Genomic DNA, 14,755 nt, shown 5'->3' on the forward strand with positions numbered 1-14,755 from the left:
TTAGTGGATGGTGCGGCAGGAGCAGCGAAGAGAGCGCAGTCTCCAGCAGGGCTTCGGCTGTTCACATCATCTGCAGACATGGAAAAGGAGGGCACTGAGATTGTTGAAGAGACCGAGCAAATGATAGACCAGAAGGAGCCGGAGAATCCCGTTTCTGCGGTAGTAGATTCAAAAGAAATGCGGGCTGTTGTTCTGACGGGCTTTGGTGGACTAAACAAACTCAAAGTCACCAAGAAACCAATGCCAGAGCCTCAAGAAGGAGAAGTCAAAATTCGCGTGAAAGCATGGTAAATATTTCTGCTTAAATAATCTTTCATTTATTCTTTATCAGAAATGCGTAACGACATCTCTGATGTGGCACACTTCGCGAGACTGGCAGCAGCAGCAACATGTTGCAGCGAGAGGAACAGGTGCCTTCACCTAAATCCACGATAGTTATTGATTTAGGATTCAAAACAGTTCATGATATGAATCGTGGTGGTTTTGGAGGTTAGACGCAGATCTGTTTTTCCTCATTTGATTTCTCTGATATGGAGATTTCAAACCACAGACTAAACACTTTTTAAGGGTGAATTGGTTTATGACTCCTAAATGATATAAATAAAACATTATTTTAAATTTTTGTAGCACATTTACAAATGTTCACAAGCAGATCCACGCATCTAATTTGGTTGGTTATTGGGACATTCGTGTATAAATTATATTATAAAACTCTTAAAATGAATTAATATTCTTGAATTAGAAAACTCATTATATATATATATATATATATATATATATATATATATATATATATATATATATATATATATATATATATATATATATATATATATATATTCTGAATTGGTTCAAAGTCAGAGTTGGAAATGTCTTGAAAAAAAAAAAAATTCCACACATTTTGCATGTATGCAAATTGTATAATATCCAGATTACACATTTGTACAGTTTATTCTCATTTTGTATTTTCAGACAGTTTTGGAATATTTTTTCCTCTCCCCAAATTTGTCACTACCGAAACACAATGATAAATAATTTATTAACAAGAGTTACATTGACCTATTAAGATTTTGTTTACATCTGCCTTGTATATATATTTTTTGCTATTTAAAAAAAAAAAAAAAAAGTTTTCACAGGTAAATCAATAATTTTAAAAATATTTCAAGTGTAATTTATGAGATTTGTTGTATTTTGAATCCAATCTTACTAAAACACTATTAAAATACTAATGATTTGCATAAAATTTTGTTTATTTCCCCCAAATAAATAAAAAAAAAACAGTGTTTGGTAGTGACGTTTTCAGACTTTTGATCACATTTAACTCAAAATGTTGGACCCTATCTACTATGAAAGAGAGGATATGGGACACAGGAATAATTCCTGATCAAAAATGTGAGGTTCAAATCATCCCAGGTGAAAAAAAAGTACACTTCTATAATGCACTTAAAGTGCTCTATTTTTGTGCACCAATTTTGTACTTAATATAGTAAAAAATTGTTCTTTAGTACTTTAATCTTAAGAACATCTAAGTGTACTCAACTGTGCTATTTTGAGACACCATGAAATATGAATTTAAATATGCTTTTAATATAGTATCTCTGTATTTAAAAAGTTTATTTAGATACCACTATGGGTACATTTGAACCCATATTGCACTACAAGTGGTAACTAATATATTTTTTAAATACAGAGATAGTATACTGAAAGCACATTTTAGTTCATATTTCATGGTGTCTCAAAATAGCACAGATGAGTACACTTGATGTACACAGATGTTCTTAAGATTATCTTAAGAAGTACTAAAGAAGAATTTTTAGTATATGAAGTACAAAATTAATGCTCGAAAATAGAGCACTTTAAGTATATTATATAAGTGTGCTTTTTTCACCTGGGATATGGACTAAAACATACACCGTTTTGGCAGTGACATGAAAATGCGGGACAAATTTTTTTCATAAAGTTTCATGATATATATATATATTTAACCACTTTTTTAAAAAATCAAAAATATATTTTTAAAAACAACAATGGAAAAAAAAAATGCAAAAATTATTTCAATACTTTCACAAGTTGAAATTTTAGTGGTTAGGGTTCGGGACAGACACCTTCTTATTGAAAGTACCAAATAAATTATGATTTTATATGTATTAAGCTTACTGATAATTTAAATATTATTGTGGGATTTAATAGATAATAGAATGATCTTAGTAAACATCTACAATTTGAAGACTTAAATGCTTTTTAAATGTGTTTTTTGGTTGTGGGACAGTAGTTTGCGCCAATTCTGTTGGTAGCTTGATAAAACGGGCATTTCAGCATATTTTCTGATATTATATTTATGACTGAAATGAACTAGAATGAAAAATTACATTATCTTGATTGACATATTTTACAGTGGACTGAACTTTCTTGATCTAATGGTACGACAAGGAAATATTGATAATCCTCCAAAAACACCTCTTGTGCCTGGATTTGAGTGTTCTGGGATTGTAGAGAGTGTGGGAGAAAACACCACAGGCTTTGAGGTATGTGCAGAAATGTTTTTAATGCTGATTCAGGAATTTCAGACAGCTAATAATTCTTTTTATATGGCCAATACAATGATGGCCAGTATTTACTTTTTGTTTTGTGGACATAATAGAGCTCCAATCCAGAATGCATCTTTCTTTGGGTAAAACTAATATGTGGTGGGACATATTTGTTACCTGGCCAAAAAATGAATTCATTGTTTGAACTGGAAAACAATAAAGTCCTAGCATTATATGCTTCTAATATAAGAACATTCAATCTGATACTTTGAATAGTAATGTTTTTTCTCCTTTCAGATAGGTGACAGAGTGATGGCCTTTGTAAATTACAATGCTTGGGCAGAGGTGGTTTGCACACCGTTGGATTTTGTGTATAAGATCCCAGACGACATGACATTCCCAGAGGCGGCTGCCTTCTCTCTGAACTTCGTGGCTGCCTACATGATGCTGTTTGAAGTGGCCAATCTCCAGGAGGGGATGTCTGTATTAGTTCACTCAGCAGGAGGTGGGGTGGTAAGTCTGTTGCTTTGAGCGATAGGGTTTGTCAAGAAACTTTAGAAGCAGCCCGTACAAAAATTGGGATTTGGACACAAACATATGATCATACTGATCCCATTTTGTTGTTTAGCTTTCCAATTTAAGGCCTGTTTACACCTAGAATGATAACTATATTAGTGTTCACACCAGCAGACGATATTGTTCTGTTTATCCTAAGTGTGCACTGCGGTTTTGTTGTCTGCCATTTTAAATGCTTGAGCTCTTTAAAGTCTGGTGGATTCTGATTGGCTGTCATTAGCTGGGTTTCCATCCAAACGTGAAGCGAATCTTTTCAAAGTTCGCAAAAAAAAAAAAAAAAAGGAATGCGAATTAGGAGCGTTCATGAAGAGTCCGACTAAACACTTATGAATAAGAAAACAATAAACGTGAACCATCTGAACTTTTTTCGACTTTATTAAGCATCACACACATATGAGAGGACAACCCCGAAAAAACGCGACTTAAATGTATAATATGTCTGTTACAACACCATCACCGGAAACACCATCAGCGGTCACAAGGGTTTAATGTTCGTGATGTCAGAATCAGTGGCGTACCGCAAGTCTGTGAGGCCCCTCCCACAAGCAGTGATGTCATGTGTTAAAATTTGTTGTGCATCTGCCCCACAGTTTACAAAAACTGATTTAACAGTGAATCATGTGGTGAATTATCATTGCACTGATTTATTTGATATTATTATCAAATAATATAATAGCCTAGCCTATATGATAGGCCTATATAATGTTTAGTGATTTTGATATCGCAGACTAAAATACCGGCTAAAATACCACTGGCCATGATTTCAGAAACAACACATTCCAGCGGATAGATCGCCTCTTATTTAACACAGACCTACACATTTCTTATTGAATGGAGATGTTTCTTTCTTTTAGGTACAGTTATTTGCCGAGTTTAAATTCATTTTTGAGACGTTCCAGAAAGATTCTCGCAGAGAGACAGCTGAAAGCGCACCCTGTTTTTTATTTATTCTATTTTACAAAAGTAGCCTACAAGGTGTTATTGTTATTGTGAGCGTAAATATAAAATTTTTTTAAAAAAAAGTAGACCATTTGTAGTCTTGCATCAATCTGTAGGCTATCGCCAAAAATGACGGTAGGCCTGTTTTAAGTTGTTTCTGTCATGAGGAAAAAATCCATCAGAACGCGCCGGCGCATTCGTCGGCCAAAGGGATAAAAATGTAGCCAATTTAGTTTCATATTTATATTTAAATATTGGGCTTTATCCTAATATTATGATTTTTTTAAATGTCACCTATGTTGATTATGAAAAGTGAATAGCATGACGGATGCACAATGTCGGGAGACATGCAGTGGGTTAGACATGAGTTTGACCACTTCATTAAGTTCTGTTTTATAGTAAGTATTTCTTTAAATTGAATTTCGTTTTGTAGAAATTGTAATTTAATTTCAAACAGTTTTTCATCATCCAATTGCCTATATTTAATAAATAGGAAGAAAACCAAGAACGTCGGTTGTGGAATGGATTGAAGTGCGTAACAAACGAACCCATGTTTCCGCTGCCTTTGAATAAGGCTGAAGCGATAGACGTCTTTCTGTTTTTATTAAATTTCTTTATTACTCTATTACATGTCTTTATTACTTAATTAATTGATAAGATATTTTTGGTCTAACAATATATTTTAGCTGGTCTAAATTCTAAGTTAGACACAAATTTGCGTATAGGTTATATAAGGTTCCCTTCTAGACAAGCACGTAAATTGCTGTTTCGGCCGCAAATTTTCAGTAATTTCGATCGGTGCATCAAATGATGTATAGGCCTAAACAAAATTCATGTAGTTACAGTAAAAGAATAAAGAAATAACTAGACTTATTGGCTAGGCTACATTTGGAAAAGAACTTCAGACATTGCGGTAGCTGACCATTAGCAGAGCTGGCGATGGGGTAAATACATTTGGGCAATATGTAATAATATCAATAACAGTAATAATGTCTCAGCAAAGACCGAACATATTTATTTGTCTCGGCACACGTCTGCTAACAGTAACACAGCGCATCAAAGCTTGCTGTTGTCTTGGCTACCTTACAAATGGCAATTGAAACAACAGTGATGAATTTTTCCCCCTTTTGTGGTAATTTATCACTATTTTCTATGATCTTCTATGAAATAGGTGAATCTGCGATGGGGCCCATCATAGGGTGGGGGCCCCCACGCACCGCGGGGGCTGCGGGGGTGTCCTGTATGCCACTGGTCAGAATTTATTCAGCAAATGCATTTGCATCTTTCATTATTCGCATTAACTCTTTTTCGCACAAGTCAACAACCACCTCAAGCGAGCGTAAAAACTTTTTTTCCGGAATTGGGCATTTCCAGCACTCGTTTCTGATGCGATATTTCAAAATGTGCATAACAACAGGGTGATGGAAAAATAGCTATTGTTTTTAGCGTTCATCAGTTGGAAAAAAACATTCTGAAAGTGATTCCAATGATATTGTTTAGCTGTGGTGTGAACTATTCTTTTACATTCAGAACAATGTTTGGAACTATATCTTTATCGTTATCATTATAGTTACCGTCCTTGGTGTGAACTGGCCTTCAAGAAAATGCTAATTTACAGCTTCATTATATGGCTTTTGCTGGAATATGATCAAAATTAGTTTTAGGGTGTGTTCACACTTGGCAGGTTTGGTTTGATTAAAATAAACTCTGGTGCAATTGGTCTGTTAGTTTGGTTCATTTGAATAAGTGTGAACGCATACATCCAAACCAAACAAGTGGATCGAGAACCCCTTCCAATGAACTCTGGTATGATTTCTCTGTCAGTTCGGTTCATTTGAATAAGTGTGAACGCCTACATTCGAACCAGTCAAGTGGATCAAGAACCCCTTCCCATGAACTCTGGTGCGATTGCTCTGTCAGTTCAGTTCAGTTCATTTGAATAAGTGTGAATGCATACATCCAAACCAAACAAGTGGATCGAGAACCCCTTCCCATGAACTCTGGTTCGATTGCTCTGTCAGTTAGTTCGGTTCATTTGTATAAGTGTGAACGCCTACATTCGAACCAGTCAAGTGGATCGAGAACCCCTTCCCATTAACACTGGTGCGATAGCTCTGTCAGTTCGGTTCAGTTCATTTGAATAAGTGTGAATGCATACATCCAAACCAAACAAGTGGATCGAGAACCCCTTCCCATGAACTCTGGTTCGATTGCTCTCTTAGTTCGGTTCATTTGAATAAGTGTGAACGCCTACATTCGAACCAAGCAAGTGGATCGAGAACCCCTTCCCATGAACTCTGGTACGATTGCTCTATAAGTTCGGTTCATTTGAATAAGTGTGAACGCCTACATTCGAACCAGTCAAGTGGATCAAGAACCCCTTCCCATGAACTCTGGTACGATTGCTCTGTCAGTTCGGTTCATTTAAATAAGTGTGAATGCCTACATTCGAACCAAGCAAGTGGATCAAGAACCCCTTCCAATGAACTCTGGTTCAATTGCTCTATAAGTTCGGTTCATTTGAATAAGTGTGAACGCCTACATTCGAACCAGTCAAGTGGATCGAGAACCCCGTCCCATGAACTCTGGTGTGATTGCTCTGTTAGTTCAGTTCAGTTCATTTGAATAAGTGTGAACGCATACATCCAAACCAAACAAGTGGATCAAGAACCCCTTCTCATTAACTCTGGTGCGATTGCTCTGTCAGTTCAGTTCAGTTCATTTGAATAAGTGTGAATGCATACATCCAAACCAAACAAGTGGATCGAGAACCCCTTCCCATGAACTCTGGTTCGATTGCTCTCTTAGTTCGGTTCATTTGAATAAGTGTGAACGCCTACATTCGAACCAGTCAAGTGGATCGAGAACCCCGTCCCATGAACTCTGGTGTGATTGCTCTGTTAGTTCAGTTCAGTTCATTTGAATAAGTGTGAACGCATACATCCAAACCAAACAAGTGGATCAAGAACCCCTTCCCATTAACTCTGGTGCGATTGCTCTGTCAGTTCAGTTCAGTTCATTTGAATAAGTGTGAATGCATACATCCAAACCAAACAAGTGGATCGAGAACCCCTTCCCATGAACTCTGGTTCGATTGCTCTCTTAGTTCGGTTCATTTGAATAAGTGTGAACGCCTACATTCGAACCAGTCAAGTGGATCGAGAACCCCTTCCCATGAACTCTGGTGCGATTGCTCTGTCAGTTCAGTTCAGTTCATTTGAATAAGTGTGAATGCATACATCCAAACCAAACAAGTGGATCGAGAACCCCTTCCCATGAACTCTGGTACGATTGCTCTGTCAGTTCGGTTCATTTGAATAAGTGTGAACGCCTACATTCGAATCAAACAAGTGGATCGAGAACCCCTTCCCATGAACTCTGGTGCGATTGCTCTATAAGTTCGGTTCATTTGAATAAGTGTGAACGCCTACATTCGAACCAGTCAAGTCGATCGAGAACCCCTTCCAATGAGCTCTGGTGCAATTGCTCTGTTAGTTCGGTTCATTTGAATAAGTGTGAACACCTACATTTGAACCAGTCAGGTGGATCGAAAAACCCTTTCCAATGAACTCTGATGCGGTTCGAATGAAATATGAACGCAACATGAACCAAAGACATCTAAATGAACCAGGACGTGATGTCACAAGATGCAACCCTAAAAAGGACAGAATGCTCAAGAGTTCCTGGTTCTTCTCGTCATAGTTGCGATTTTCCCCATTACAGTTCAGTACAGGCGTAAGAACCGTGTCTCATCACAGCAGATCTTCATTTGTGTGTGACAAAGAGATTCCTGACACTGTTTTGACTCCTTTATGCATTTTATAAACTCTTCGTGAGTTCTCAGCTGGTAAAAAATACCGTCATGTACACACATACAACAAGCGCATTTAGTACACAGCATTGTTTTGGATATTCAGTAAGTTCTGTCACAAAATATACATTTTCTTGTTTTGTATCTTTAGGTTTGGTGTCAAAAATGACAAGCTAAGTGAACCAGTACTAATTGTATCATTTTCTTTTTTGGTCCTGACTAAACGAAACAATAGAACTGAAGTACAAGTGTGAACACAGCCTAAGAGTGACAGAAATCGTTAATCACATTCCATTCTGTTTGTCCTCTGTTTCCACATTAGGGTCAAGCAGTTGCTCAACTTTGTTCCACCGTCCCCAACGTTACTGTGTTTGGGACTGCCTCGCCCTTCAAACACGAAGCCATAAAGCATTCAGTCACTCATCTCTTTGACAGAAACCTTGACTACGTTCCAGAAGTTAAGAAGTAAGCACAAATGCTGTTGTTGTCAGTACGTAAATGTAGAGGCAAAAAAGGAACAGTTAGATGATTAGAATATAAAATAAATGAGTCATACTGGGAGGCCAGTGCAAGTCTGATAAGGCAGACGTCACCAGTACCTCCTCTAGACCTGCGTGGCTCCAGTCCCCATGGCAACACCCAGCAGATGGGAAAGTAGTGTGTTGTAGTATGGGGAGGGGCACCTGTACGTTCTTCTGATCAACCACACAAAGCCAGAGAATGTGCAGTAACTGACTCATTCAGAACACATTTGAGGAAACATTAATTATATGTGCTGTTGTCTTTGGTGGATCTCATTTGTAAAGCATCTTTTGTCCATTTTTTATTAGTGCTGTCAAAGTTAGAGCGTATGTGATAATTTTTGACAGTTTAACACAATAAAAATATTTAGCGCATTTAACGCAGCATCCATTTTTTCCATCATAACTTGGCTAGCGTTTCATTATATAATCACGTTCTTATTCACGCAAATGCTCTCAAACCATTCAAGCACCACAAGACAAACGAGAACGTGCTTTCTGTGAATGACTCATGTGCACAGAAAGACGCACGCCAGTCATGCTTTAACACACAATAACACACAGAATTATGCCAAAATGCCCACTTTGTCGAGTATCCTCATGAGAGCGGTCTTAAATGAGTTAAATAATGTCTTAAAAGACCTTAAAGAGTTGTGAGAAAATGCGTCAGATCCGCGTCATGTTCGGCAGCTCTTAAAGTGACAGCAGCCTAATAAACCAGTTGCTGTTAAGTCTGTCATTAATGTTCATCAAAGAACAAAGGTAACAAATTGTAGCTTTAATAAGGATTAATCTATATGTAATTTATTAAGTTAATTTATGCAGTGAAGACTGTAAAGTGTTTTAAGTTCACTTAAATTAAAAGTTCACTTAAATTAAAATTTTTAAATTAAAGCCTAATAAATGTTGAAATTGATAGCTTTTAGTTATACTGTAATGTTGATATATTGTTTAAAGGTCCCATTCTTCGTGATCCCATGTTTCAAACTTTAGTTAGTGTGTAATGTTGTTGTTAGAGTATAAATAAAATCTGTAAAATTTTAAAGCTCAAAGTTCAATGCCAAGCGAGATATTTTATTTAACAGAAGTCACCTACATCGAACAGCCAGTTTGGACTACATCCCTCTACTTCCTTCTTTAATGACGTCACTAAAACAGTTTTTTGACTAACCTCCGCCCACAGGAATACACAAGAGTTGCGTTTGTAGAGTGTGTTTGTCGCCATGTCGTCGAAACGCTGTTATTTTCAACCCGCAGTCCAATCACCGGGTCTGATTCCAGCTCAAATTGATAGGGTAAAATTAAAGACATGTTTACAACATAGACTGTTAAAAAAAGTTTACAATAACACTGAGCGCATGCATCTCCACCATAGACTGTGATCTCCACGTTATGGTAAGAGGCGTGACTTTTCCGGGCACGGTGCACTCAGAGCTGTCGAATCACAACACAGGAACCGCTGGCACAATCAGAACTCGTTACGTATTTCTGAAGGAGGGACTTCATAGAACAAGGAAGTCATCGGCCCGTTTTTATGACAGTGGAAACAGCGGTATACAGATAAGTAAATTATGTGAAAAATACTGTGTTTTTTTACCCGCGAAACATGATACATGTTATATTGCACACTATAAACACAATCAAAGCTTAAAAAAAACACGAAAAACGGGACCTTTAAAAACAATATATCAATTTCATAGAGAAATCAGTACCAGTATTAGTATCAGTGATACTGGCCTTCATTCATAAAAAGATGCCGTTAAACAAATATTTGAAAAATACTGCCTTTAATATACTTGTTTGTCTCTATATTAGAGTAACTGAGAAGTAAATTATTATAAAAATATTAAAAACTCCAATGTTTTTAATAGCGATTAATTACAGAAAAAATGTGACTATTTATTTTTATTTTTTTATTCAGTTGACAGCACTATTTTTTATTGGTTTCCCTAACAAAAAACGTACAGTAATGGTTCCATGGTCTTGCTACAATACTGGATGAATCAGTGTTTCTGAACGAATCTCGTAAATGAATGATTCAATGACTCACTCATAAATACTTGTTTTATTACTGGATGAATCAGTCCTTTTTGAACTAATCTGTTGAATGAATGATTCAATGACAAATACATTTTTAACACTTGTCGCCACCTACTGGTGTAACAATGAAATCAATGCAATCGTGATTTGAAGCATGAAGTTACTTTCAAAAGGTGATTTGCTCTATTTTGATCACTACCGAAGACATTAGTGGTTATAACCGAACTATAAACTTTTATCCCAGTACTTTTATCCCAGTGATAATATGAATATTTGCAACACAGAAATAACAATTCTGTGATGTTGAAAATACTGTTTGTGAAGTTGTTTTATACCTTTACATGACAACGGCTCTCTCTGGATCAGCGGCAGCACCAACACAGATTTGAATGTCCCAGTATGAATTTGATAGACATAGGAGAATGGTTGTCATATAAGAATAAGATTGTGGGTGTTTGAATCGAGATTGCGATCTTTAAACGATTAATCGCACAGCTTTAGTGGAGAACAAAAAAACATTGTGATGAACCAGGTTTCGTCCTGTTCTCCTCTGGCTATTGTGTTATTCTAATACGTTTATGTTCAAACAAATTCACATAAATTGAGTATGAGAGAGGAGATTAGGACTCTTTTCATCTCGGTGGTTCCACATTCCTTTCAGGATCAGGGGCGATGCAAAATTAAATTGGTCTCAGGTTGGTCTCTTTTCCACAATAGGCAGGACCCCGGGCATCACAAGACCTCCTAATGGTTAAGCCTTGTAGGCGGTCCAAGCACCATGAAAACAGGAACACATTAGAGCCTGTGTTTATAAAGACATACCTCTCATTCCTTATCAGCTGTGCTTCCTTAAAAGACACTGAAAAATATGACGGATGTTTGATATTTTTATGGTTCTAGAATTTTAGAGAGTCTCATTTAAGTAACTTGCCAGAGCTAAGAACAAAAGTATGTTTTTTTTCTCCTGCAGGATATCTCCAGAAGGAGTGGATATTGTACTGGACTGTTTGAGTGGAGAGAACACAGGAAAAGGCCTAACTTTGCTCAAGCCCATGGGAACGTACATCCTGTATGGTTGGTACACACAGATGAAGAGCACTCTCATAGCAATTAAATTAATTTTGATTTTGAGGATATATAAAAAAATAAAAATAAAAAAGATTTAAAGGGACAGTGAACCCCAAAATGAAAATTCTGTCATCATCAACCCATTTGACTTTCGGTCTTCTACCACAAAATGAGAATGTTCCTGCTGCTCTTTTTGTTATGAAAAACATTCAGTGACCAGGGGCTGTAAAGCTCCAGAAAGGACAAAAAGAAGTACATTTTATCTTACTTTTTAAAAAAGGGGACTTATTACAGAAATAATATACTTTAAAGGCCCACTGAAGTGCCTTGAAATGCGCAGCATTATTCAATGCGTTGACATAATTCCCTCTGAAACCAGAAAGACAGTGGCTGCGGCGGTTCGCGTGACACTAACGTGAAAGCAGACTTCATTCTCCTCAATGGAAAGCATATTCACACTGTACAACTTAATCGTTCCCTATCCCCTATATAGTGTGCCATGTGCCATTCATCGTGTAGAAACTAGTAAATGTGTGAACAAGTGAAAGGTTTTAGCTGCAGCTTCAGCGTCTATTTATTATGCAGGAGGCGGGACGCTTCAGATTCTAGAGAGCATTTGATTGGACAGAAAATCTGATGAGACACTAAAGTGCAGCGTGATGTCATCAAAATCATTGATCCATATTGATGGAAGTGAGAGACTGTAAGTTTTGAATGCTTATATCTTCTAAATGCGAATTTTGTCATTGTTTGGGAGCACACTAGCTTATAGATAACAATAAGGCTAACATATTCATTCTAAATGCCAAAAAAAAAATAATAATAATAATTTTGATTTCATGGGAATGTAAAAGTGGACCTATAAATGCCCCTTTTACAAGATGTAATATAGGCTAATTTGTCTGTGAAGTTTCAGCTCAAAATACCCCACAGATCATTTATTATAGCTTGTCAAATTTGCCCCTATTTTGGGTGTGAGCAAAAACACACTGTTTTTGTGTGTGTCCCTTTAAATGCAAATGAGCTGCTGCTCCCGGCCCCCTTTCCAGAAGAGGGCGGAGCTTTAACAGCTCAACAACAAAACTGGAGAATCTCATGCAGCCAAAATGAGTATTGTCAGTAATGGTGTTCAGCCTTACATTGTTCAAACCGGAGTCGGACACTGATGGAGAGAAACTCAGGAAGAAGTTACAACTTTTAGAATGCAACAGTTAGTCAACACATCAAGTGCTCTTCTTTAAAGTACTTCAAATGATTATTGAAACATAATGATTTAAAATGTACTTTAAAGTAAAACTGTTAATTTGATATTGATACAAAGTGTACATTTTAAAAGTTTACTTGAGCATGTTAAGTAACACGGTCATAAAAAAGTACTCTCTTGCAATCTCATGATAATGTACTCTATCCAAGTACATTCATATTTCATTGAAGTTATATTATCTGCAAGTAGTTTTTTAAAAATAAAATAGATATACTTTTAAGATTTGTAGTACACTACAAGTGCACATTCAATACATCTAAGTCTTTTTCACAAGGGTTAATTTACCTCAAGCACTATATTCCAATTCTTCTGAATCCGTCATAGATTTGTTTAATGAACAAGATATAACACGTTATTCTCTCATTTGCATACTGCATTAAACTGCGGTGACAGATGATGACAGAATTTTCATTTTTGGCAACCATTGCATCATGAGGTGGTCATGGACTGAAGAGGTAGAAAAAAAGAGAAAAAAAAAATATAGCAAGATGTCCAAAAGGTTCATTTGTGACCTCCTGACCCTCATTTGAAAGCAGTCACGCAAGATGTCACATTCTAGGTGGCTAACATCAAATTGAGGTTAATTCACATAAAAGATAATGCCTGCAACTTTAATTACTCCAATTCCCTTAGCTTTCTGGCCCATTAGGAATATTTAATTAGGAGGGACACCATGGAGCGGAGATAATGTAAAAGTTAGGTTTAAAAACACATTACTGCCAAATGAATGAATCAGTCATCAGAATTCTGGATGGAGCTTATTAATAAGAGCCATTTGGCATAGCTGTAATAGTGCCATGTTTTACTGCTTCAAATGCCAAGATTATACTTTGTATCTTTTAAGATTTCATGTCCATTAAAATTGAAGTGTGTCATTTCTGAGCCACTTGCACCTGCAATAATAATGATTATTTTCAAATCTTTTTCCTGAATGCACCCCATCTGGTCAGTTAATCAGACTGGTTGAGCCAATCGGGTTTGTTGGGATGCTCAAACAATGACACAGAGTATTACACTCGTTAGGAAAATCAACATATGAACGTATGACTCTGCTTATTAACTCTATAAGGCCTGCTGTCATATTAAATCGTATTAAAATGTGAGTATCAAAAATGATACATCAGGCTTTTGACAAATGTTTATTTGTACATCTCTCCAATCATTGTATGGCATTAATGAAGAAGCCTATTCCTCTTTGCAGCTTTGATCATAAAACGTATTTAAATATAATCACCAAATTGCAGATTTTTGCAGATAAAATTGTAGTGTTTCTTTCCTGCTCGAGCATATAATACTCAACAAAAACATGCATGCAAACTTTGTTTTTTTTTTTAAACTATTTTGTCTAAAGGTTCAATAAACCATTTCCAGTTCCATTTTAAAAACAGATTATTATTTCATATGTCAGTTTTACATGGTTAGGCTGGGATAGAAGAAAAAAAAATTAAAAACCATATATCATCTTTAAAGAAAGCTTCTGAAAAAAAAAATACATACACTGTTAAAATGTACTTTTGTGAACATATTTCCAGGTTCATCAAACATGGTGACAGGAGAGACAAAAAGTTTCTTCAGTTTTGCTAAATCTGTGAGTGACGTTTGGTATCTATTTTCCATAAAATGTAAACATCTTAAGGAGGGCTGTCACGATTCCTCGATTAAAATTTGAGTACTCGATTATAAAAAATCCTCAATTGCAATTTACCCGTGTCGAGTAACCGCAAAATACCGGAAGTGGCGCATTCCACGAATCCATGAACCGTGTGATTAGACCGTTTTCTAAGGATCCGCGATCTATTAAAACCATTTAATAAACATACCATAGCATAATGCTATTGTGAATTCACAAAAGCAGTGATTCAATTAAATAAATATATGCCCTGTGCTTTAATTATTTACATGAGTATAGGTCACATGCATCTCACAGATGCTGCTCCACATGAACTGTTATCATTTACATGTGTGGAGCTTCTCAAACTCCATCTCTTCATATGCTGTGAGTTTGGGT

The 14,755-nt window shown here is 36.3% G+C and overlaps 1 protein-coding gene across 1 annotated transcript in view; it reads left to right on the forward strand.

Moving 5' to 3' along the window:
• The first annotated feature begins 78 nt into the window (after positions 1–78).
• The window catches only part of vat1l (vesicle amine transport 1-like), a 44,076-nt gene continuing 29,399 nt past the window's right edge, over positions 79–14,755 (forward strand). The window contains exons 1-6 of the mRNA XM_067401459.1: positions 79–287; positions 2,396–2,525; positions 2,826–3,041; positions 8,177–8,319; positions 11,386–11,489; positions 14,280–14,335. Coding sequence (XP_067257560.1) covers positions 79–287; positions 2,396–2,525; positions 2,826–3,041; positions 8,177–8,319; positions 11,386–11,489; positions 14,280–14,335 — 858 coding nt within the window. The remainder of the gene's footprint in view (positions 288–2,395; positions 2,526–2,825; positions 3,042–8,176; positions 8,320–11,385; positions 11,490–14,279; positions 14,336–14,755) is intronic.

This window comes from Chanodichthys erythropterus, chromosome 11, assembly GCF_024489055.1.
Source record: "Chanodichthys erythropterus isolate Z2021 chromosome 11, ASM2448905v1, whole genome shotgun sequence".
In the NCBI taxonomy this organism is placed as follows: domain Eukaryota; kingdom Metazoa; phylum Chordata; class Actinopteri; order Cypriniformes; family Xenocyprididae; genus Chanodichthys; species Chanodichthys erythropterus.